At 42.0% G+C, this 24,967-nt stretch overlaps 1 protein-coding gene across 1 annotated transcript; it reads left to right on the top strand.

The window, feature by feature from the left end:
• Positions 1–1,889: 1,889 nt before the first annotated feature.
• On the top strand, positions 1,890–24,520 carry SOX30 (SRY-box transcription factor 30). The gene is made up of 5 exons (XM_044451011.1): positions 1,890–2,868; positions 13,025–13,264; positions 15,165–15,401; positions 21,539–22,031; positions 24,139–24,520. The coding sequence occupies exons 1-5, from the start codon at positions 1,890–1,892 to the stop codon at positions 24,518–24,520; spliced, it is 2,331 nt and encodes a 776-aa protein (XP_044306946.1).
• Positions 24,521–24,967: the final 447 nt, after the last annotated feature.

Below are 24,967 nucleotides of genomic sequence, written 5' to 3'. Positions count from 1 at the left end.
ACGGACCTTTTGGTCAACAAATCCAACTAAAAAGACATTGGACACATATTTATCAGTACCTCAAGTAAATATATAGGAACTGATAAACTAATGTATCATTCCTAAATAGGAAATAGTAAAAAAAATGCACAAGGTCCAAGAACTTTTGGAGTAAGGCTCATCCAGTTTTCCATCGTCTGGAACACTTTGCTTGCCTCGGCGAGTTGACCACTGCAAAAACCTGCCCGGGACAGGCGGCCAGTCATGCCCAGCCAGCCTTAAACACTCTCGGCCAGAGTCCCCCAGACACGAGAGAGATGCTGCGCCGAAAGCCTATCAGCTGCGCCCTCGCGCCGACGCCGGGCCCCAAGCAGAGCAGGCACCGCCCACTGCCCCTCCCGCCTCCCACTCCCATTGGCTGATCAGCCGCCTGCGGCAATCGAGCTCCGCGAGGAGCCGTTGCCGCCACCAATGGCGGAAGCAGGGCTTACCGGTGGAAGCCTCGTCCGTCTAACCGCACCACGATCCAGCAGTTAGGCAAGCACGTATCGTCCGCTTCAAAGTCCCGCACGTATTCGAACTTGCTCTTTGCCATGGCGACCCGGTTAGAACACTGCCAGGCGCGAAGCCGCAGGCCAGCTCCGGCGACAGCACAACCGAGTCGACGCAACGCTATCATTGGCGGAAGCAACGTCGAAGAATACCGGAAGAGGGTTGCTCTAGCACTAGTCTCGATGATACCGCAAAATCTTTCATGATAGAAGCTGGGGTAATTAACTGAGGGATTTAATACCTCACAGAGCTGCTGGTCGTAGACAGAATGTTTGGTCCCCGCATAGAGCCAAAGGTGAGTCGAGGCTGAGAGTTACGTACCCTTTGATCCCAGATCTGCATCAGCTGCTGTGGCTTTGGTCAGTCGGGAGAGACGAGCTTTTGAAGCACATGCTCAACGGTGATTGATTCCTTTGCACGAGCCACTGAGAGTGAAACTCTGGTTGTGTCTGGCAGTTGCAGAGCCGAGCTCTTCGGGACGCTCGGATTTAAACTCGGTCTTTCCCTAAAGTGCAATTCAGGGCACGTCCTCGATTCAGTTATCTATCAGGTATACATGCTACTCTCGCAGTGATGGAGAGGCGGACATTAAACTTTCTGAAAACCAAACGTCTGTGTGATCAATTTCTGGTCTTCCAACTGTTCTGGTCTCCCAACTCTTATCAGCGCTAGCCCACGTAATCAATGCTGCGGACTTAGGGAACTGCAGTCCAAAACTTCTGGAGGGCCACGAATACCCACCCCTAACGTGGCCTCGGTCAGCGTTTTGTTGCTCTTCCAGGCCCCACTGCGCTCATTGGCAATGGATATAAAAGTCTGCATTACGCTTAAAATAATAATAAAGGGAAACAGTTTGCATTACGCTTAAAATAATAAAAAAGGTTGGCGGGCGGGCACAGCATACGCAGCGGTCAAGCCCTCTGGGAACACATCATGTGAACGAAAGGCACTTCCGCACCGGGAGAGACTCGGCTGGCTCCACGACAAATGGGACTGTCCGTGAAAGTAAAGCCCTCAGCCAAAAAAGGCGCCGGCGCAGCGGGGGTACGCGCGTTCCTCCCAGGCTCTGGCGATCCCATTGTTACGTGGTTGCCAGGGTAACCATGGCGACCACCAGGAAACAGGCCCAAGGAGAGAAAAGTGGGAGGCACGTGCAGCTCCGCAATTGCCCTCTCTTGCCGGGTGGCGCGTGGCTCCCCGAGAGCCGGAGGGCGGGGTCTGCCGCGGCGCGTGCACCTCGGGGGAGGGGGAGTGGAGAACGTTTGCAAACCAACCGCAGGAAACAAACGGGCAGTAACAGAGGGCGAGAACTGAGCTCACAATCCCCAACAATCCCACGCTCAGGGGCGGGCTGCAGCATGGAAAAGGGGGCGCAGGAGGAACCCCCCCGGGAGCAGCACCGCCTCCTGCATCCCGCGGCTTGGCAGGGCACTCCCCGCATGGACCACCTTCTCCTGCACTCTCTACCGGGACACGGGGCCAGGGACTCCCACCTTCTGCTCTTCCCCTCTAAGCAGGGTCCCCAGCACCACCTCCTGCACCCCCTATCCCCCAAGCAAAATGCCTTGCACAGGGAGCAGAAGCCCCCACTGTCTGGGGAAGGCGCCTCCTGTAAAGAGCAGCAGCTACATATCTTGGAGGACCAGGCTTGTTTTGGCAGGCAGGTCGCCCAGCCTGTCATTGGGTTGGAACCTGGGGATTCTGAAAAGCAGCACCAAGAGGAAGAAAACAGTTTGCACAAGGTGTTGCAAGTGAAAACTGAAGAGCAGGAGAGCCTGTCCCTCTTGACAGGTAGCAGCAGCAAGAAAAAGAGAGGGGAACTCAAAGCTGCTGCAAATCATGGAGGAGGGAAGGAGGATGGCAGCAGCAATTTGAAGGCAGGAGGGGAAATCCAGTTGGGGAAAGTAGAAGAGCCAGAGGAGATCAAGAAAGAGGGAGACAGGAAAGAAAATTGTGATGCCAAAGCCTTGGTTTCTGGAATTGAAGGTGCCATCAAAACTGAACTGGTGGAGCCTCCTGAGGAGGACTGCAAGGGGAGGGAAGAGGCGGCATCCAAGCCTCATCCATCCTCCAACGGCCCAGCTCATGTCAGCAAAGATGTTAGTTTGCCTCAACCTCTTGGGGCACAGCAACCGCAAGAGCTGAAGATTCCCGTTACACTCCATCCAGTCCCTCCAGGGACTAGAATCCAGTTTCAGGGGCCTCCTCCATCTGAGCTCATAAGAGTGACTAAAGTGCCAGTGGCTCAAGTACCCCTTAAAATGCAGTCCTTGCTCGAGCCTTCAGTGAAAATTGAAACTAAAGATGTGCCTCTCACAGTGCTACCTTCAGATGCAGGTATTACATAGGAACCGAAACAAATGCTTACAATTTTCCCTTTACTTATTTTTAATGCATAAGTAAGATCTGAGGTAAAACTCTTCTTGTATATTTAATTGCATCACTACTTTTTCATTCTCAACTTTTGTTTAAATATAGAAATACAATACAGCTTATGCAGGTAAGAACTGCTTGCATGTGACATTGTCTAGCTGTTGTAAGATAAAGTTTATGGAGTTGGAATTTGCACAAAATTTCATGTATAAGATTTTTCTTACCTTTGTTGGAACTACCAGTGGTAGAGCCATACCAACAGAAAAATCTATTCTTTGTGTGTGTGTTTGTGTGTGCATTTGGAACTGATGCACAGAGATTAGCTGCTCTTTCAACCCCAGAATAAGATGCAACAAACTCTGTTGTAGCTTCTCTGAAAGCTAGCTTGAGGGCATCAACTTTCATGGACTAGACTCTGCTTCAAAAGTCCATAACGGACAATAACACAATAAACCTGTTAGGTATTAATTATTTTATTTATTGTACCTCTCACTGAAGGAATTTGGAGCTATGAAAAAGTATATCCCCACTTTTATTCTCACAGCAACTCTGCAAGGTATGTAAAGCTGAGAGATATATTGAGTAACCTAGAGTTACTGATAAGCTTCATACTTGACCATGAATAGGAACGTTTAACTTCCTTCTCAGAAGTGAGGCATGCTAATCCCTATACCACACTAGCTCTATGATTCTGCAAGACTGGAATTTTTAGTTTGTACCCAATTCCTCCAGACCTGCTAGCACAAATTAGTGTTAGCCATTTAAAAAGCAACCAGAAACACTAGTTTCTGGAACAGGGCAAATTCTGCTGAGCTTGCAGACAGAAACTCCGCTGTCCTGTCCCAATCTGGAAATGAATGTTTCTACTTGTTTCCAGGGTTGCTTTTGCACAACAGAACAAGCAGAAACACATCAGAAATATTGGATAAAAACCATAGTGTTTGGCTGCAACAAGGCAACATAGTTATTCTTCTGGAATCTGTCACTTTAGCTATTTCTAAGTTTTATTCTGGTCCCAGCATCATCCTTTGTAATGGACATGTACGATTTCTCATAGGTAAGTAAGATAAGTAGGATGTATTATGTTTTACATTATATTCTAACTACTTGAAGTATTTACTTAAAAATAAGTTGACAAGCTTAAGTTTGGATAAAACAGGTTTTAGGATAGTTTGGATAGGATAGTTTAGGATAGGAGCCAACCAAAAATATTGTTGGTTTAGTACTGGTTTCTTTGAAAAATAAGTATCACAACTCAGGGTGTCAACCCTGTAAACCTCTTAACTCAGAGGATTGTGGGCATCCAATAGAAGGTGGTGGGAGGAGTATGGAGCTAGGATTGCCTCCACACTCCCCTCATCCTCCAGAACAAGCTACTGCAGACTGGGGGTTCCCCATCCTGCCTTGCAACAGAGATGCAGGGCTCATAATAGTTAAGCGGCCTCTGCGTTAATAACATAAGAAAAGCCATGCAGAAGCAGACCTGAGGTCTGTCTATTTCTGCTCTCCATACACATGGTGGCAGACCAGCTGCCCACAGGATTGCTCAAGCAGGATGGCTGCAAGACCTGGCTGCCCAAGTGCCTCAGCAGCTAGTGTATCAGGCACGCCACTCCATCAAACAACCAACCCACTGTTGCTTAAACCACCATGGCTTGCTAGGAGCCATGGTGAGTGTGGGGTGTGATTTATGTACTCACTGCCAGTGTAGCTTATAGAGTGGTATCTTGGCTCACGAACTTAATCTGTTCCAGGACTCTGGTCATGACCCAAATTGATCATGAGCCAAGTCAAATTTCCCCATAAGGTTCAGTGTAAATAAGGTTAATCTGTTCTGTAACTATTTTTTTAATCACAACAATTTGAAGCAAAGTGAGAAAGAACAACAACGTTAACAGCCATCCCCCCCCCCCCGCCCCAACACGACTGCGATTGCACCTGTCATCCCTGCACGTGCGCGATCACGGGCGGATCGGGAGGTAGGGGGACACAGAAGTGATTGTGGGCGCGTTCACAATCGTCACTCGATGCGAAGTTCGTGACCTGAGGCAATTTTTTTCAGAAATTTCTGTTTGCGACCCCATTTGGTTGTGAACTGAGGCGTTCATGGGCCAAGGTACCACTGTATACCCCCAACTTGTGGGAAGGCTAAACAGATTTCAAATATAGCATCCTATGGATTATTTGAGGACTTGCATGGACTTCAACTGACACTAAGCCACTGTGGCTTTTTTTGATCATATAACCAGATCAATGCAGTCTAGTACAGTGATGGCGAACTTTTAGAGGCTGAGTGCCCAAACTGCAACCCAAAACCCACTTATTTATTGCAAAGTGCCAACACTGCAATAAAACCTGAATACTGAGGTTTTAGTTTAGAAAAAACAACTCCCAGACAGTCCAAGCAAATATATATATCTCCTTGGCAGTGCACTGAGCAGCCATGTGAAAGCAAGGACAAGTTGCAGTTAAGGAGTCGCAGCTTGTGACATCATCGCCTGGCACCACTACTCCTTTCCAAGCATGTGCATGGCCCCTATGTGCTCTGTTATCTGATCCTCAGCTGCTGGCGCAATGCTGGGGCAACTTGGCTTGCGTGTCGACAGAGAGGGCTCTGTGTGCCCACTGTGGCACGCGTGCCATAGCTTCACCACCACTGGTGTACTATATTAACCTTCACTCCAACCAGTTCTTCACACCCATTACAAGGGTGTAATTACAATTTACTACTTATTAGTAAATAAATAGACCTCTTATGCCAGATCTTCTAAAAATGTATAAAGCAGGTAATTTGAATGGGAAGGCACAATAGCACAGTAATAGAGCACATCTTTTGCAAGCAAAATATCCAAGGTTCAGGACCTAGCAGGTTCAGTTCCTGTAGGGACTAGGAATTACACCAACTTGAAACTCTGGAGAACTACTGCCATTCAGTGTAGAGCAGACAATACTGGGCTAGTAAACTAGTGGTCTGTCTCAGCATAAGGAAACCTCTTTTGTTTCTAATATCAGTTTTGTTTCTAGTATCAAAAAGCAAAACAAAGGGGCATTGAAAGCTCCATAAATCTCACTTCAGTACACTGAAATCTTATGTAACATGGAGTCAATTCAAATTATATGCAATCACTTGATAATTCCTTATATTAAAATTATTTTTTCTTTGGAACAAAGTTTCAAAATCTTGAGATTATTTCAGTTATGGAATTAAATTTCTAATTAGGGTTGTTATTGTGAATATCCTTGCAACTTACCATGAATCAAAATATATCCTACAAATAGAGTATTAAAAAAAGATAACTTACACAGTAAAACCAAGTTAATAGGATCACTTTCCTTTGAAAATGAGCCTATCATAGGATAGCATTACATCCCCTATATTATGTAAACACAGCACTCCACACTTCCATCCCTGTGTTTCAAGGGATCTGTCAGTTCATCATTTAAATAAACTTTGTATATATAGAAATATATTTCAGAGAACAATGGCTCTTGAAATAGTAATAAACAGTCTTTTAACTGGATATCTCTATATCTATTTTGGAAAACAAATTGCTATTCTTATGATTCCTAAAGAAAATTAAACCACCTACCAGATCCTATAAACCTACTTGTTTCTGAATCTGTACATTCAGAAACAAAATTTGTTGAAATGTCTGCCAAAATTTAAACAAAGAAGGAAAAGTTTTGGGCCCAATATTTTTCCACAGTCATCTTAGTCCCTGAAAAGAAGGCATGATAATTCATAATTTCTAGCTCTCTCAGCCAGTTGTGAGAGTCATTGTCCAAACTTCTGGACAGAATCAGCATGGGGAAGACTTGTTAATATTATGGAACATTGTGTGTATTAACACTGCATAGCTCTGTCCATTAACTAGAATGGGAGGAAAAGGGTTAATGTCATGGACAAAATACCACCAACGTCTCTACTTGATCTGGGTTGCTCTTGCCCCTAACCTCACCTGGAAGGGTCACATGACCACCCCACACGTACACTCACCATGAATGAAGCATGTTCTTCTCTCCTTCTCAATTAACAATGGAACTTCCTCCTGAATCAAAATATCCTGAATGAACATACCAACACATGGAGGCAAGCAGTACAGGAGGAAATAGAGGCTTTCCTTCATGCAAGTCAAATACGGATTGTTTTTCTGTAACATTTTTAATGTTTTGTTGTAAGCCTTCAGTGTAGATTGATAGATCTAGGTGCAAGCAACAGCAGCTTAACTAAATGCACCATTGAATGATTACATCTGCCAAACCAATATACAACAGGTTCCTAACAACATTCTGGGCCAGGGACTTGATTTTGCTTCTGAAAATTCCTAGCAGTTGTTCCACAGGGGAACAAGTGCACATGGCCAGAGGAAGCACGCAGAAGACACTTGTGCAGAAGACACAAATTGTGGAGTTGTGGCACAAGCATTTAGGACATTACCATCCCAAGATGATTTTTAAAATAAAGACCTTACAGGCATCAAGATAAGACAGTGCAAGTTAAAAAGTTGAGAAATGTGTGTGCTGCATTAAGACAAAAGGACTGAGACTCAGTTTTCTACCATACCGTGAGAAATATGCTATATGCTAGTATAGTTCTGGATGGGTGCCCTCTAGTGGTGTAAATTGTATGCAATGACCGTTTTTAAATGATTTATGTATTCAGTGGTCTACCTTCTTGCAGGCAAAAGTGAAACCTCAGAGATGCTAGAATGTTCTGTGGCAATGATGACCAACAAATTTGGAAGAGCACCTGAAGTGATTCAGATGAATCATGGCAGTGAATACATGTCACGTAGCTCACAAGCTTTCCTAACTGAGAAGGGGATAAATCACAGAACTTCTGATATTTACACCCCTGAGCAGAGTGGATCAGCTGAAAAACAGAACAGATCTCTTGTGGATAAAATGCTATGCCTTCTCATAGATTTAGGCCTCCCCAATAAATGGTGCAGAGAAGCTTATAATGACATCAAACTGCCTCCACAATAGGAGGGGTGGAACAATGCAAACACCATATGGGGAATGCACTAAACCTAAGCCATTTAAGGGTATTGGAATGCAGTGCATGCAGCTTCATTCCAGGAGAAAAGAGGCAGGCTGGACCCCAAAACAAAAGGTCCTATCTTTGCTGGTTATTCCCCTGGAAGCAAGGCCTCTGGAGGGATGTATTCAGAGACTGGTGACTACTCATAAGGCATGTTTCAGTCTTTGATGAGTGCTCAGGATTGAGAAGTGGTGCCACACTGATGACTGAGAAGAACCAAATGACCCAGGGCAATTCTTCAAATTTCTGGAGTTTCCACAGATCCATCCAGATAAGAATCTAGGTCAGTCAGGTGATGCACCAAATGCAGTAGACACCAAGTACATCCCAGCAGGAATAAGGGCTGTGGGAGATGTACCAACGGCAACCACAAATTCAGAACAAAGGCTCAGACGTGCCACAAGACCCAACAAAGGAATTCCTGTACCAGGCTTTTACTACACTGCCAGGTTGGTGTTACCAACAGAAGCAATGCCTAATACTGAGGGCAACACATGAAGGCGAGCAGCACAGGAGGAAATAGAAGCTCCAAAGAAAAACAGAACCCAAGCTTCAGCTGAATTGCTACCTGCACAAAAGGTAATCAAGCACAAAATAAAATGTAGGCAGCAACATAGAATGCAGCAAGGAGGGTTGCAAAAGGATTCCAGCACATATATAGAAAAGACTACGAAAAAGTCACTGCCCAGAAATCGTTTTTTCAGCCTTCAGAACAGACGGAGACTTGAAGAAATCAATGCATGCAACATTAAGAAAGGACATTAGGTATATGTAACATTGCCTAAATTAACACTGCATGGTTCTGCCTATTAACCAGAGTGGGGAGAAAAGGGTTAATTTCATAGACAAAATGCAACTGACCTCTCTACTTCATCTGTGTTTTTTAACTGCCCCCTTTCTCCTCCCATCTCACCTGGAAAGGCAAAAGAGCCATATGACCCCCCCCCCCCAATCTCTCTTGTTCTCTCTTTCCATGAGAGCAGAAGCATGTTCTTCTCTCCTTCTTAACTAACAATTGACTCTCTTTCCGAACCAAGATATTGTGTGTGGGCATGCCAGCCTCTTTTCTGCATGCAAATCACATATGGATTGTTTGTGAGTAAATAAAGCTTTTTACCTTTTGTTATAAACTCACTATGGATCTAGATGCAGGCAACAACCTCTAAACCAAATCCACTGTTTAATGCTTACCTCTGCTGAACCTATGTATAACTAAATATACAACAGGCTCCCAACAAGACCAATCTGTCTGTATATATAGTTTTACGTTTTGCTGCCTTGTTAGTATCAATGCACCTATCAGTGTGGTCTCACAAGGCAAATTATGCATAGTTGTAAAAAATGATCCTTAATGAGTAGAGTTGTTTTCCTTAATGACCCAGAAATCTCAAGTGCATTCAGAATGTAACAAGGATTACAAAAACAAAACAATCACCAGGAATAGTAAAATCAATAACAGTTGTTGCTTCCTTATGCTCTGCTTGCTTATTTGAAAACAACACACATGTTACCAAGAGACATTGCGGTGTAATTAAGCTAAAGTAAGTCTTATTGGCTTAGATCCTAACTCTGCATGAGAGGATTATCTGCCCACAAGATAACCTTTTTGGTGGAAGAGAGAAGGTGATTTTTGCTGATTCCCATTTCCCCCATGGCTTCTGAAATTTATCCCCCTTCTATGAAGCAGGATACTTTGCTGGATTGGAGTCCCTTCTCTTCACAGGATCCAAGCCAATGAGTTCAGTGTGATTTACTCCCAGGTAGCTGTGCATTGGACTGCGGCCTAACACAATCCTAGGCATATTTCCTTTGGTAAGTACCACTTGTTAAAAGGAGCTACGGGATTAAAGCTGCAATCTTATGCACATTTACTCCCACATATGAAATAGAAAGCACTTGATACTCTAAAAGACAGTTCCCAAGAATCCACCACTAGCATGACTAAGAAACACCACCTAGGATAGAGGTGTACAGATAGGACTTTAAAAGTCAGTTGGGCTACTAGACTCAGGAAGCAGGTTTAGCCACAGTAGTGATCCCAAGTACATCCATTTGGTTTCCGTCAAATAAGTGAATGGTTTCCTTTTGTATCTCCTGGGGGAAAATAAAGTGCTGTTTGGTGGAATGTGCATGCGCTATTCACAAAACCTGCTGGTATGGCTCTTATTAAAGAGAATAGTTTCTTTGTGTACCTAGTTCAGAGCCGCTTCATCTTGAGGGATCTTTGCAATATATAGGCTTTGCATTATGCCGGGGTGGCCAAATAGAGTTTTGGGAGCCACATGTGGCTCTTTGAGTTTATTATGTGGCTCTTATGTTGAGCAAGTCTGGCCAGCCCTGCCATATGCACTAATTTATCTCAGAGTGGTTCCATTTGAAGCTTTCTGTTGTGTAATTGCTTTAACACATTCACAAAATGTTACAAGCATCCAGACATCATCGTCCTTCATTTGTAATTAATCTATATATGCCCACTGCATCTTCTGTCTTTTTTGTTACTGTAAATCCATTAAGGAGGGAAAGACAGAATAGCTGCACAATGTCTTTTTATTGGTTTTGCTAGAATCCACCCATCTGGAAGTACCAATATTTATAACTATTTTGCATAATAAAGAACTACTTTAAAAAGCAAATACAATAATATCTGGTATGTTAAGTAGGGAACATTATCTGTAATTAACTTTAAAAAAGTGTTAAAATCAGTTTTCATTACACTGTTAAGACTTATCCAAACAGACTAAGTTACTGTGGGCACAGTTTGCTTCCTATCATGTTCCATTCGTATCAGTTGGGCCTAAAGTATTCTTATATCAAGGTGCTGAAAAATGATATTTTCTTATAAGAATCCACTGTTGTATGATCTTGCCACACATTTCCTAGATTTCCAGCATCTTTTCCAGTAGCAATTCTCAATTTCTTCATAGAAGTTGCATAAGTAGGATAACCTTGAAGGTTCCTAAAATATTAACAGGACCAAACTAGATGTGATCAAATTTCTCATCTCTTTAAAAGCTGTGAATTCTCATTAGGAAAAGATACAATAGGATCCTGTGCAGTCTTACTGCACCTAAGGATTAAGGCTAATTGAACACAGTAGAACTTACATATATAAGTTTGCCCTGTAAATGGGGCAAATACATCTTGGGGTGCAACTTACATAGGAAAATCTTGAGTAAACAGATAATAGCCCTCCCAAATGCTGCAATTTTGAAAGATAAGGTTTCTTTCTCTGTCAATAGTAGAACCTAGATTCATCTAATTAATTTTCATGGTGGGAGTTTCAGTGATGATAAAGGGAATTGTTTTATGCAGCACAATGGTGATCTATTGTAATTTGCTGCCATAAGATAAAGTGGTTTTCCAGTTCTCAACCCACCTGTTGAGGACTGGAAAAATAAATTAGCAGACTATGAGGTAATGTCAAAACCGAGTAATTATGTAAATAGAAAATCAGCCAAAGAATTTAATGATAAGTGGAAACTCTGCTATGTACAACATGCTTTATAGAAAAATCTACATATGAAAGGAGTGGAATTTTTGAAAATATTGTCAGAGATTAACATTAAAACCAGTGCTTCGCCATTATAGTAAGGAGAGTTATATAAATGGAATAAAATTCTTGAAAATATTGTCAGAGATTAACTCTTGTTCTGATGCTTTGTTATATAGTAAGTTGACTTTAGATGAATAGAGCTACTTAAGTATATGATAATTGTGGCTAGAGTCAAAACTGCTTTAAAATGGAAAGCAGAAGAAATTTAATCATTGAAGACTAGAAAAATAAGTCAGTTGACTATGTAGTAATGTTAAAACTAATCATGTAAAAAGATAATCAGCCAAAGAAAATGTTAAGCGGAAATTGTATTACACACAACTTCTTTTTAATGGGGATAATAACAGCAGAAAAAATCTGCAGTGAATTTTAATTAAGTGCAAAAAATGTGACTGAATAGAAAGGATAGTAATTCTTGATTTACAGTTTAAAAATACCTTTGACATTTTATGTAACATTTGATTAAGACTCCTTGGTGTTTCTTTGTAATTTTTACTTGCATTTTTATTTTTTTTGCCCCCCCCCCCAACCTTTACTGCTACTAAAACAAAATTTTAAAAAGAAAGTTGAAGTGGTCAACAAACTTGGACAGTTTTAAAGGAGAATTAAATACAGAGAGGATAAAGCTATCAATGGCCCAAAATTATTTAAGATATTTATATCCCATGTTGTAGCCAATCAGGATCTCTAGATGAATAGAAAATTGTGATAGACATGTGCCGTATGGTTAGAGGCAGTATTCTCCTTTATAATAGATGCTGAGAAACATGGGAAGGTACTATTGAGATTGTGTCCTGTGTATGGTCTTCCCATATTCTCTGTAGTGGCACCCCGACTATGGAATGTGCTTCCCTGGGGAGGTCCGCCTGGCACTGTCATTATATGCTTTTTGGTGCCAGGTCAAGACCTTTTTATTTAACCAATATTTTAATGTTAATTGATTTTAATTGTATATTTATTTATTTATTTAACTTATTTTAAGTATTCTATTTTATGTATTCATTCATGGTATCGTTAATTTATTTTGTTTAGGATTTAGATTATATTGTAAGCTGTCCAGAGACACAAGTGATGGACGGCCTATAAATGTCCTAAATAAAATAAATAATAATAATAAAATACTGTGGAGAAAAATGCTACACTAGATAGGCCACTGGGGTCTTATCTTACTTAAGCTGGACATCTAATCACTGGCCTGCATTTTCTGGTCTAATTAGACTCAAAGATGATAACTGAAGAGGCCTGAACTGAACCAATGGTGTGTTCAACATTTTTTGAAAAGTAGACCCCCAACCCCTTGCCATATCTTATACTGCCTCTGAAAAATCCCTCAGTTTCAAAGGGCGGTTTGCTTTGTGTGTATAAGGAAGTTGCTGTTTGAGGAGAAACAAGAGAAAAACTTACGTGTTTCATGGAATTAGTTTCAGGGTTTCTGCTAGCAAAGTCATTATTTTTAAGTACACAGTTTGCACGAGGCAAGATAGTACTTATTGTGGCTACCCACTAATATTTATTCATTCTAGGGATACCAGATACTCCATTTAGCAAAGATAGAGATGGTCATGTCAAGCGTCCTATGAATGCATTTATGGTATGGGCAAGAATTCACCGACCAGCATTAGCCAAAGCTAACCCTGCTGCGAATAATGCAGAAATAAGCGTTCAGCTTGGATTGGAGTGGAACAAGCTAACAGAAGAGCAAAAGAAGCCTTATTATGATGAAGCTCAGAAGATTAAAGAAAAGCACAGAGAAGAATTTCCTGGTACAAAATAGATTTTTTAAACACATTTGTCAACAGTGGATTATCTTACCATTCTATCTATTTTATTTGCTTTATTAATTGTTTTTTCAATTGTATTGTATGCTGTTTTAAGCATTTGTGAACTGCCCAGAGAACCTTCGGGTTATGGGGTGGCACAGAAGTGGAATTAAATATATAAATAAAAACTTGGGGCAACTTTTTATGTTATTTATAGACTTACATCCAGTGCTGCAAAAGTTGACTTCTGCTTGCATAATGGAATTTTCTCTTGCTCCTCTCTCCTCTGCAGCCCCATACATGCCTTCCACAGCTGCTCCAGAGGGTCTTCCAAAGTTCTGGTGCAGGAGTGGGTGTAGTTTATTTATAGGACTGTAAGGGAGAAAGGGAAACCATTCCATCAGAGGGTTCTGATCAGCTAATAATCAGCATTTTGTACATCTTCGACAAGATGATGTTAGTGTATCTACCTGGCAAAGAGAATGCTAGAAGGAAAATACAATGAAAAAAGTATGCACAACACTGCAGGTTTTCTTAAAGCAGCTGTTTTTGTCACTCCCACTGTCCCTGACAGTGCTCATCCTCTGAATGTTTAAAAACAAGTTTGGCAGCATGATGATATGAGTTACTGCAAAGAATTGTACTAAATAACTACATTGGATTCATGAATTCTGCACATTTATTTTTTTACAGCATAGCCTATAGTAAAGCAAGCTTAAAATTCTTTAAAACCATCTACCATAAATCACTAATTCCAAAAGCTGACTTATTTTAGTACATTATACTAAGGTACAGGACCTTTCAAACCACATCCTGCTCTTCATCAAGGAAAATTCAGCAACATGCTGGGATTTGATGCTGGTAGCTAGGCCAGATCATGGCATCTATACTCTAGCCAACCTCTTCAAAGATGATCCAGCATTGTTAAATAAAACTGTAGTGAGGCGTAACATTGGGCAGGACTAGGGATGGGTCATTTACATGTGGCATTATTCCAAAGGCATTCTAGTCATGATACAGGTATATATAGCCATATATAGGCTTACTTTCTATGAGCCGTCCCGAGGCTACGTAGCAAGGGGACAGCATATAAAAACTTTAAATAAATAAATAAATACGCACTGGTGCAGCCATAATCATTTAGTAATAGTAGTAATAGACTTTCCCACTATGGTAAGTGGGGCATATTCAGAATTGCATAAATAAATGGGTGGGTGGCATTACCCCTATCTTTTTAATACATAACCATTCTCACTGATGTTATTTAAAGTTGATAAATAGTTGAGAGTAAATAAGGGAAACTGAAGTATGCTTAATAGAAAACACATTCCAACATGAACATTTTTTTTTATGCTACAACTCCAAATAGCTGTTCATCTTTGCAGGCTTTTCCAAAAGTAAACTATATATGTTTCACATCCCTATCCTCACCCCTTTGTTTTCTTGGTTTCATGTTACTCATTGTCAACCATGCAAATCATATACCTAGAACATATTTACTAATAATGCCAAGACTCTTAATTTTACTTACTTAACGCTGTAAAAAAACATGCAAAGCAAAAATTACACAATTGTTGAGGGAAGCAAGAATTGGCCTGGGCTATCAATTGGACTAACATTAATGGAAAGAAGAAGGGGTGTTGCAAGTAGAAAATTCCCTCTCTCGTAGTCTCTCTCTCTGGAAGCCTGCAAGCCTTCCTAAGCTCACACTATTATTACAGGCTTGCTTTGTCAATATAGTCTTCATATTCAAATCTGTAGAAGAGGTTTTGCCATTATCTTGTTTGTATTATGATTTTAAAGGTAAACTGTGTCCCTGGATTTGCATGTTTTTAATATATAGCAATATGTGAAAGAAAATAGTCCATAATGTTTCAGCGAGCATACTTTTATATTCCCACAGGTTGGGTTTACCAACCACGGCCTGGCAAAAGGAAGCGGTTTCCATTGACAGTATCTACTGTTTTCTCTGGCACTACTCAGAATATCATTGCAACTAGCCCAATGACAGCCTCCACTGTCTTTACTGGGACATCTCAGAATATTATTACTACAAATCCAACTACCATTTACCCTTTCCGATCACCTACCTATTCTGTGGTCATACCCAACGTACAGAACAGCATTGGACACCCAGTCTGTGAGTTCATTCCAATAGTTTATGTGAGTTCTTTAAACGTTAAATGATAGGAACTACACAGAACATATATCTGTTTCTTATTGAGAGTGTGATTAGTAAATAATGCTTAAAGCAGCAACCAGATACTACCATTAAAAACTAAAGTTTATTAACAAGCCCTTCAAGTAGATAAATTTGATAAGATGTGGCTATACTTGACTTATTTATTTTACTTTGTTTCAAATTATAATTCTTTAGGATTGTGTGGAGAATGATATATAATGTTTAATCATCCTCAGATCAAAGTTTGATCATTGTTATTACTGGTAAAAAGCCTGTCAGGTAAGATGAGATGAAAGAAGATTCCCAGTCCTTTCTCTTCCCATCACCAATTTGTCCATAATCATCTTCCGGTAGAGCAACTAGGAGTTAGTCTAATTGTCTAAATCTAGGCCTTTGCTGTTTCCCCAAACAAAAATATATAAAGATGCTGAAGATTGGTGAAGTCCCTCTTCAGCTCTTTTAAATCTCTACATCTCTTCCTCTGTCCTCCTGAAACCAAATTTTAATTTTTAAAGACTGCCTCAGAAGTTATTGGTTCAGCAAGCAGTTGAATTCATACCCAGCCTAATGACCCCAGATGCAAGAGTATTGAACCCATTTCAGCTGGACAACTGAGATCCTTTTTAGAGATGCCGTCAATACCAGAGCAGCATGTTTTAGCTTAAAGCTCTTAAGCTTTAGGAAGAGCATTTCTGTCTTCTAGAATGGGGAGAAAACTGCACAAAAGCTGGGAAAGTGGGAGATAACTGGGAACGCTGGAATGCCTGTTTTTAAAGGAGAGCTTAGATTCAGCAGGCATTATGGAAAGCTGGTAAAATATAAAGAGCCAGATATATGCTCTTCTATAAGAAGGACAGGAAGAGTATTTTGGAGAAGGTGTTTCCCTGTATGTCAAAGAGGAGGTAGTGTCAAGCAGAAACCTAAAAGGGACAGACTATTCCACAGGAGTACTGTGGGTGACAGTAGGAGGGTCCAGAACTAGCATTCCCTAGACCGGAACACTCACACTGATTTTGAGAAGGAAAACAAAAATGGGGGGCCTCCAAACAAGGTTGTATTGTTACAATGGATGATTGCAGTGACTCATGCATTGACTGGATTGATCCATGCTCCAGTTATGAAGAGATTAAATTTCTCAGTGCCCTGAATGACTGCTTCAGAACTCCTGGTCATGGAACAGACAAGAGGGGAGGTGACCCTAAGTGATGTTGAACCAGTTGGAAGCAGTGATCACAGTGCTGTCAGATTTAATATAACTTCAGATGGAAATTTGTCAAGTTGTTATCGTTGTTATCATTGTCATAGTTGTCGTCATCGTCATTATCGTCATCCTTTTATACTGTCCAATAGCTGAAGCTAACTTAATTTTACTTCAAAAGAGGAAACATCTTTGACATTAGCGAATCAGTAAATAGGAAGCTCAAAGGGGTAGTCAAAAAGGTTAAATCCCCTCAGAATGCTTTGAGGTTATTCAAACCTCAATAATAGAAGTTCAACTAGAATGCCTGCCTCAGATCAGTGAGGTACTATCAAGGCCATGGCTAATGAGGAAAATCAAGGAAGCTATTAGGGAAGGGATGGCTTCCTTCAGAAAACAGAAGTCTTTTCCACATGGGGAAAACAAAAGGCAGCATGAGTTTGCATAAAGGACGTGCAGAGATTAAAAAGGTATTTTGAGAACCATATTGCTAACAATGTCAAGGCTAGCAATAAATAATCCTTTAAAAATATCAGAAGCAGAAAACCAGCTAGGGAGGCAGTTGGACCTTTGGACAACAGTAGAGTTAAGGAAGTACAGACAGTCCCTGAATTTCCTCATGTCCCTGAGATCACTATCTATACCAGAGGACTGGGGACTGGCCAATGCAATAGCAGTTTTGGAAAAGGGATCTGAGAAATTTCATATTAGTTAACATCTGTTCTGGGTAAATTGGTTGAAAGGATTGTTAAAGATAGAATTTGTAAGCATATAGAACAATAAAGAATCAACATGGCTTCTGCAAAAGTAATTTCTGCCTCACTGATTAATACTCCTTTGAGAGTATTAATAGACATGTGGACAGGGATCATACAGTAAGCATTTATTGTATTTGCATAACAGCAACCAATCATGGATGCCAATCAACTGGATTTTTGCATTATGTGAATCCAGACTGCTTTCCATAGGTAGGTTTGATTGAAGGCAACAAGCCATCCAACAGCCAGTGACTTGCTGTAGGAGTTATTGGACCCATGATAGGTTGCTCTGTTGTCCGAACTCAGGCAACCCAACCCCATTATACATTGCAGGAAAAATCTAGTGATCTGCTTGGAAAAAGCAACAAAAATCCTTGTTCTTACCAAGCTAGCTCCAGGTGAACTATCACTACTCTTGCTGCCCTACCCACTTTAATCAGCCTTTTTGCACATTTTTTTCCCTCCCCCTCCCCGTCCCCCTCCCCTCTTTGTTCACATATCACTTTTTGGACATTGCTAATTTGACAGCTAGTGACTGCCTCTTCAGGTGCCCAAGTGGCACATTGAAGTGGTTGTCACTGGTTTGTCACCTCTTTGTTATTTGCCCGGTCTGTCCCGCTTGGGTCTAAGACACCAAGTCTTGCATGAGCAGTGTCCTAGGGATTGTCTACTGTGAAATAGCATCAGGCACCTGCCATAAGCATTAACCCAGAGAAGCTGTAGCATATTAGGTTTTATTTCAGTTTCCCTTGACAACTGTCAAAAAGAAGTGGCTAATTGGATCACCTACTTTGCAGCAAGATCCTCTGGTGGCAGGAGGGTTCTTCCTGACCTGACTCTTGTCAGAGGTCTTCCATTTTTCCACCATTTCCCAAGATATTAGGTACTTAGGAAAGTGGAAAAGTGCAAGCCATCCATGTTAAGAGAGCACAGAGTTTTGGGAGATAGCTATTGTCAGGATCTGAGCAGCACTAGTACTCCTCCCACTGGTCAAGCACTGGAGCAACCACCCTGGTAGTTTCAGGATTAGTTCCAGACTTTGCTGTAGCTCTCAGGGCTTTGATGAGCACCACCTGGTAGCTCTGGGGGAAAAACTAAGAGCAAGCTCTTCCCTTCAGAAGCTGGCTGAACAGCACAGGTCTCTTGAGTGTTGTAGCCTATTTCTGCAGCATTCTGGACCTTGCCTGATTCCATTCCATTCCTGCCTTACCTTGTTGCTCCTAAATCTTACCTGGTTATCCACAGTGTATTCCTGTTTCCTGACTTTGGCCTGTTCCATGACTACAGCTTGGACTTACTATTGCACTTTGGATGGTGCTGGACTGTCTTGCCTTGGGGTCCTTTTGCCTGGGTCATGGTGGACTTGCCCTGTTTCCGGTCTAACAGTTTGCTGAAAACAACTGAATGCAAACATGAGCAGTGTGATGCAAGTCCCGAAAGTGCAGGTGGTGGCATTTCAGATTAAGGTGGTCACTTTGTGCAGCACAGCTGCCATGTCCCAGTCCCATTGTGCTCCATAGGCTCCCTGCTTGCCACTTCCCCAGGTAGGCCTTGTACGTCTGTATCCAAATGTATACATTTAAATGAATAAATGTATCCTCAAATATATCCAACTTGAGGTTGTCTTGATGGTGAGCCTCTTGTCTGGCCTGGACATTGCTTCTTTTGGAAACCAACAGTCCCACACGGGGCAACCTGAATACTTCGGTGCAGGCCCTCCTGGTGATGCAAACTGGGAACAAACCGCAGGACTGGCCCTCCACTCACTGTGGCAAGGGTGGCATGGAGTTCCATTGTTCAGCTGCCAACACCCAGTGGAGCAGAGCAGCGCAATGCTTCCATTCCCTCGTGGGTCTGAATGCTGCTGTCAAAGATAAGCTGGCTTGGGTGACCCCTCCAACAACACTAAAAGAATTTATCACTTTATTTGTTAATATTACTTCCCTGCTACTGGAGCAGGATAGAGAATACCACTTCTCTTTGGCTGAGGATGAGCAAGGCTAAGGGAGCATAGCCACCCCGCAGCCAGAGTCCAAGCAAGTGGATGTCTCTGTTTGCCAGAGATAGAGAAGCAGCATTGCTGAAACCACAGGCTGTGCCTGTGCTGAAGCTGAAAAGGGCACTTTATTTCCACCTGCTCCACTAAGGCCTCGTACTCAGGAAACAGTTTACCCTGGTGGACTTAGGGAAGAATCTGCTGGGGCTCATTTGTGGGGTGGGGGGTGGTGTCTTGATAAGATCAAAGGAGAGCTGCCTCTGGGGATCTGGGTGAAATATGCCCAAGGGACTGATCTCACATGTGACTAGCCGCAAAGTAAGAAATGAGCTGTCAAGTCCTTTGTCAGGTATGGGGACTTTCTTAGCATGATTGGGAAACTGGAAGATCTTAGCAAAGTCCACATCCATAAAATTGGGTGAGGCCCTCAAGACTATCATGACCTGCCCTTCCAGAAGTGCACCGTAGGGTAAGAGGAACTGACATTCTCAAAGTCAGCGAATAATGACAGGGTTGCATCCACTGGCTAATGGTGCCCTCTCCTATCCTTGAGGAAGCAGCCTATGGCTCACCCTAATGAGAGTCCTCTGTCATTCATTGGAAGGGCCACAGGTCGTGAGACAGCAGTTCTTGTTCCTGACGGGGCCAGGAGCTCCCAATGGACTTGCTTTCCCTCTTCCTCCTCCTTTTTCTGAAGAGTTGGGCAGAGCTTTGGTGGAGACCTCAATGGACCTTCTGCAGAGGTCCAGTTGGCCAAAACTGCCCTGCAGTCCAGACAATTCCCATCATTGTGCTAGAGTGAAGAGAGACTCCATCAAAGAAATGGAAATTACTATCCTCATTATTTGGTTTCCTGCGTGCTGATCTGCCTCAAACAATAGTAATACCTAATACCTTGTTACCACCTCATTCACTTGTCAGGACAAGTGCCATCCATTGATTATCCTGTCACTCCAGTAGTGATATCATTTTTCATCTGAAGGATAGCTAGTAGCTCTGCTTTTCTGCATTCCCCTCACCATACCACTGGTGCCCACCAGTGGCCCATATTATAACTTTTTAATTTATCTTATACAACTCAGTGGAAACCACTGAGAGCCAAATCCTCTGCAGTCCTGTTTTGGTTTGTGTTTCTTAGTGCTAGTTCCTAGCACTAATAATAGTATTTGCATTATAAGTTGCAAAAACTTGACTTCTCACACTGTCAGGTGATAGTATCCATTTTCTGTATGTACATCTCACTGTGCTCCATCTTTACTAGTGCCATACATCTCACTCTTCCATCTTTAAGGGATGTGGTTTTGATATGAGTGATGACATCGGGCATCTGAGCCTGTCACAGCTCAGAGCACATTCACTATACCTTTTGCAGTTAAGTCCAATATTTTACTGGTCCAATATGGTACACACCAATCGTTATTGTGTGTACCATATAATGCTGAACTATAATATTTACTAGAAATTAAGTATGGGGCCTTTCCCAGTTACCATCATTTTAGCAAGATGACTCATGGTGGTGACTGGAAAAGACATGTAAAAAAGCATTATGGGGTATATTGTCATACCTCTATAATGTTACAATCCTTTTTCTTTAAAGTAGCAATATGGAGAAGCCCTGCATCATTTAAAGAAATATATATTGCATTATATTATGGCCTTTAATGCTGTAACACTTTTCATTTAATTGATATTTTGCTATTACTTTTACACTAAATGATTATTGAGCTTTATTTTCACCTTTTGGGAACTTTATTATAAAAGATTCCTGTTTTACAACAACTGACAGTGAGCCTGATCATCTTTTACTGTTTCATGAAAAACCAACTCTGTATAGCAGGTTCGCAGGGTGGGTTATCATGAAAAGGGAGCATGCCCATTTACAATGATCTTTATCTTTTGTCAGAGTGTAATCATATAGCATGACAATGCAGATCTATAACAATTTTGTTCAGAATTGGATTGTATATATTGATTACAAAGCACAGACTTCTGATAAATTGTCTTTTGATACATTATAAAGTGTATTTGTAAATTAATTTCCAACTTTTATCATTTGTTTTAATAGGTAAGAAAATAACCTTCATTTTTGAAAGAACACTGTCAGTGGAAACTTACAGCTAATGCCTGTTTCTCTTCTCCAAAGGTGAAGCCCCTTCTACTATCCAGCTGCCAGCTCCTTCTGCTCAGCATCCAGGCCCTATTACGCTGTTCCAGTCAAGTGTAGGAAGCACAGCACCACTGGCTGCCCCTACCGCAAACCTGCCAATTCGCCCCGTGCTTCAGCCTCAGCGCTTTGCTGCACCTTCACCTGCAGAAGCTCACCATGTATCTTCAGGAACAAATTGCTCTGTAAAGAGACCTGCACAGATTTCGATTGAGAACACCAGCAGGAACGCAAATAATACAAGCACCACACATCCCAGATACAGTGTTTCAAATAGCCAAGCCCCTAAGGAGTACTCAGGTGTTTCTTCTTGTTCTAGAAATGGACCTATTCCGCAGGCGCCCCCCATTCCCCACCCACATGTCTACCAGCCTCCTCCCATCGGTCATCCAGCCACTCTGTTTGGAGCACCTCCTCGATTTTCATTTCATCATCCTTACTTTTTACCTGGACCCCATTATTTCCCATCAAGGTAATGTGATCATTTACTTGCTTTCTGAAATGAGTGCACATATGCTACCAGGCAACTTACAAAGTCTTGTACAAGAGAAAGAGCGACAGGTTTTAGTGTGAATTTACATATATGTTCTTCACTCCTGTCTCCCTTTCTCCTGTTTCCTTTCATACTAAGCCTGTTTATTTCATTCTGAAACAATTTTCATCAAAAATTTTAGTGTCCCAAAGGGATTCTTTTCCATGCTTATGCTTTTACATCCATCTGCCACCTTGACACCGTTGTTATACTTTTCTCCTAAGCTCACTTCTCTCCTTGTAGAAAGAAAACCTGTCTTTCTGGTTCTGTTGTCTCTGGCCATTTCGTTGAGCTTTTCTGCACAAGGCCGTTAATCCACTGTATCTACTTTTGGCTTCATCACAGAATTGATATCTAAACACTGTGTAAACAGCATTTCCTTTCCTGCTTTTCAGTTATGTAACTTCTAGGTGGCACTGTAGTATACCAGAATTATACAATGGAAAAATGTTTTCTTTGGCTTTTAAAAGCAATACTGCATTTTCCCCCTTCTAAAAAACAGAAAGAAAACTGGAGGGCCTTGATATTGTTTTAACAATTTGTAAACCGCTGTGGATAGGAAATGATGAGCACCCAATCAATGCGTGTGTAGAAAAGCTCTTTGTTTCATTGGGTGACTATTCTTTCTCTTTTTCCTGCTGCCTGCAAGGGAGCCATTGAAGTTTGTAGTGTGTGAGCAACATGGAAAGTAACTTACTCATGTGAAAATTCAGAAAGGGGACAATGAGTACCCTCATCTTGGGGAAGGATACGTAAGCTATCCATTTAGACAACTGCAGTGCAGTCTGTATGGGAGTACTATTCAAGATCATTCAGCTGGTCCCAAATGATCCTACATGGTTATTAACTGGGTCAGGAAACACATTACACTTGTCTAAACAGAGCTGTATTGATTGCTGGTTACCAATCAGTACAGCTGCTGTTCAGGTTACGGGCATTTACTTTTTTCAGCCTTAAATGGTCTGCTCCCAATGAATAATAATTGCTTATTTATTCATTCAATTTATGTCCTGCCTTTTGGCATGAATACCCTCAGGGTAACTTAACACTCAGTAAAGTACAATAAAATGTAACCACCCCAAAAAATAGGAACCTAGTTTTTGCAGCTAATAATCTCATTGAGGATATAGCATAGGCACAGAGTCAGTTTATTAATTAAATGTTGTTGTTTAGATGCAAAGTCATGCCTGACTCCTCGCGAGCCCATGGACAACATTCCTCCAGGCTCTCCTGTCCTCCACCATCCCTCAGAGTCCACCCAACCTCACACCCACCACTGCAGTGACCCCATCCAGCCACCTCAACCTCTGCCATCACCTTTTCCTTTTGCCTTCAAGCATTCCCAGCATTAGGGTCTTCTCCAATGAGTCCTTCTCATTAGATAGCCAAATCTCCAGTATCTGCCCTTCTAAACAACAGGCAGGGTTGATTTCATTAATTGAATAGGTTTTCTTTAAAAGGTAAGTTGACACTTGGTGACTGCGTAACTCTGCTGCTGTGGGCAGGATCAGCTGGCCTTCTGGACTGAGGTGGGAGACCTCAACCCTGGGGTCACAATCTGGCCCTCCAGGGTTCATGGGATGATCATCCCTTCTTCTTGTGCCATCCCCTTTCACCACACAAAGGATTGTTTGAGGGTTTTCTGATGTTCGTGTACTTTTCCCCCACTCTAAAGGGCTGAAATGCCTTCCTTAAGGCTTAGGTGCTCACTGAAGAGCTTTAGCTGGTGGTTTTGGTCCTGCCCAATTTTCCTTGTGTGCTTCTCACCACTGGAATGCAACCCCCTGAGGGCCTCTCCAGAACTGAGCTTGTCTCTTGGCTGAAAGAGCCAAGGGTTGTTCCAGGGTCTTCTATTTTTCATTATCGCATGGATATACATTTCAGCTTTGTGACACACTCCCATATTTGGGTGACCTATTTGTGGTGGTGTCTCCTGCCTAAAGTAATCCTGTCTTAGGGTAACTGGTTTCCAGACTTTAATAATATACCAGGGTTAACATGTACTTTCTTATTTATGCCGTGGCAAAATATCTTTGTCCCACTGCAGCACGTGTCCGTACAGTCGTCCTCCATTTGGCTATGGAAATTTTCCCAGCTCCGTGCCCGAATGCCTTGGCTTTTATGAAGACCAGTATCAAAAGCACGAGGCAATGTTTTCTGCTCTGAACAGAGACTATCCTTTTAGAGAGTACCCTGATGAGCACACACATAGCGAAGACTCCCATAGCTGCGAGAGCTTGGAAGGGACATCCTACTACAGCAGCCACAGTCAGACTGAAGAGGAATACTTAAACCCTATGCCACAGCTGGACATTGGGGCCCTTGAGAATGTTTTTACAGCAACCCCATCCACACCCTCTAGTGTACAGCAAGTCAATGTGACTGATAGTGATGATGAGGAAGAAGGAAAGGTGTTGAGAGATTTGTAATTTTTAAAACCAAATGATAGTATCTGACATACTTTTTTAAAAAATGTGAAATAAAACATGTTGGTCATATAACACCATTTAGTGAGTGTGGTCAAGATGACATAACTCTAAATTGTTTTGAAACTTTTATGACACTCAGGAGATTTTCCGTGGCAGAGTCTCATCACAAGAGTGGTATCTTACCTGTTTGCAGACACTGTCCTGGTTGGGGCGGCTCTGAAAACTGAGCTTTGTGACTTGTGTTTGTTCCCTGCCCTTCAGTCAAATGCTAGCGGGTGGCACTTGCAGAGCCTTAGTAATGGATGCACCTTACTGATATGGCGCTGAGCTGAGCTGCCCACCTGCACTGTGCACTCCATTTTGCAACAGAACACAGAAGAGGCATGGCAATTCACAAGGCTGAGGCAGTGCTATACATGACAGATTTTGGTATATATTGAACTGCCC

The sequence above is a fragment of the Varanus komodoensis genome, unplaced genomic scaffold (genome assembly GCF_004798865.1).
Source record: "Varanus komodoensis strain SLA01 unplaced genomic scaffold, ASM479886v1 scaffold6_1, whole genome shotgun sequence".
Lineage (NCBI taxonomy): Eukaryota > Metazoa > Chordata > Lepidosauria > Squamata > Varanidae > Varanus > Varanus komodoensis.
The sequence above is the reverse complement of the archived record's forward strand: the minus strand, read 5'-3'. Positions and strand labels throughout refer to the sequence as shown.

Bases quoted from the DNA above. Each gene is read 5' to 3' on its own strand.
- SOX30 (XM_044451011.1), top strand. From the start codon at position 1,890: ATGGAAAAGGGGGCGCAGGAGGAACCCCCCCGGGAGCAGCACCGCCTC. The intron at 2,869-13,024 runs GTATTACATAGG...TATTCATTCTAG, and splicing joins AGTGCTACCTTCAGATGCAG to GGATACCAGATACTCCATTT. The intron at 22,032-24,138 runs GTAATGTGATCA...GTCCCACTGCAG, and splicing joins CCCCATTATTTCCCATCAAG to CACGTGTCCGTACAGTCGTC.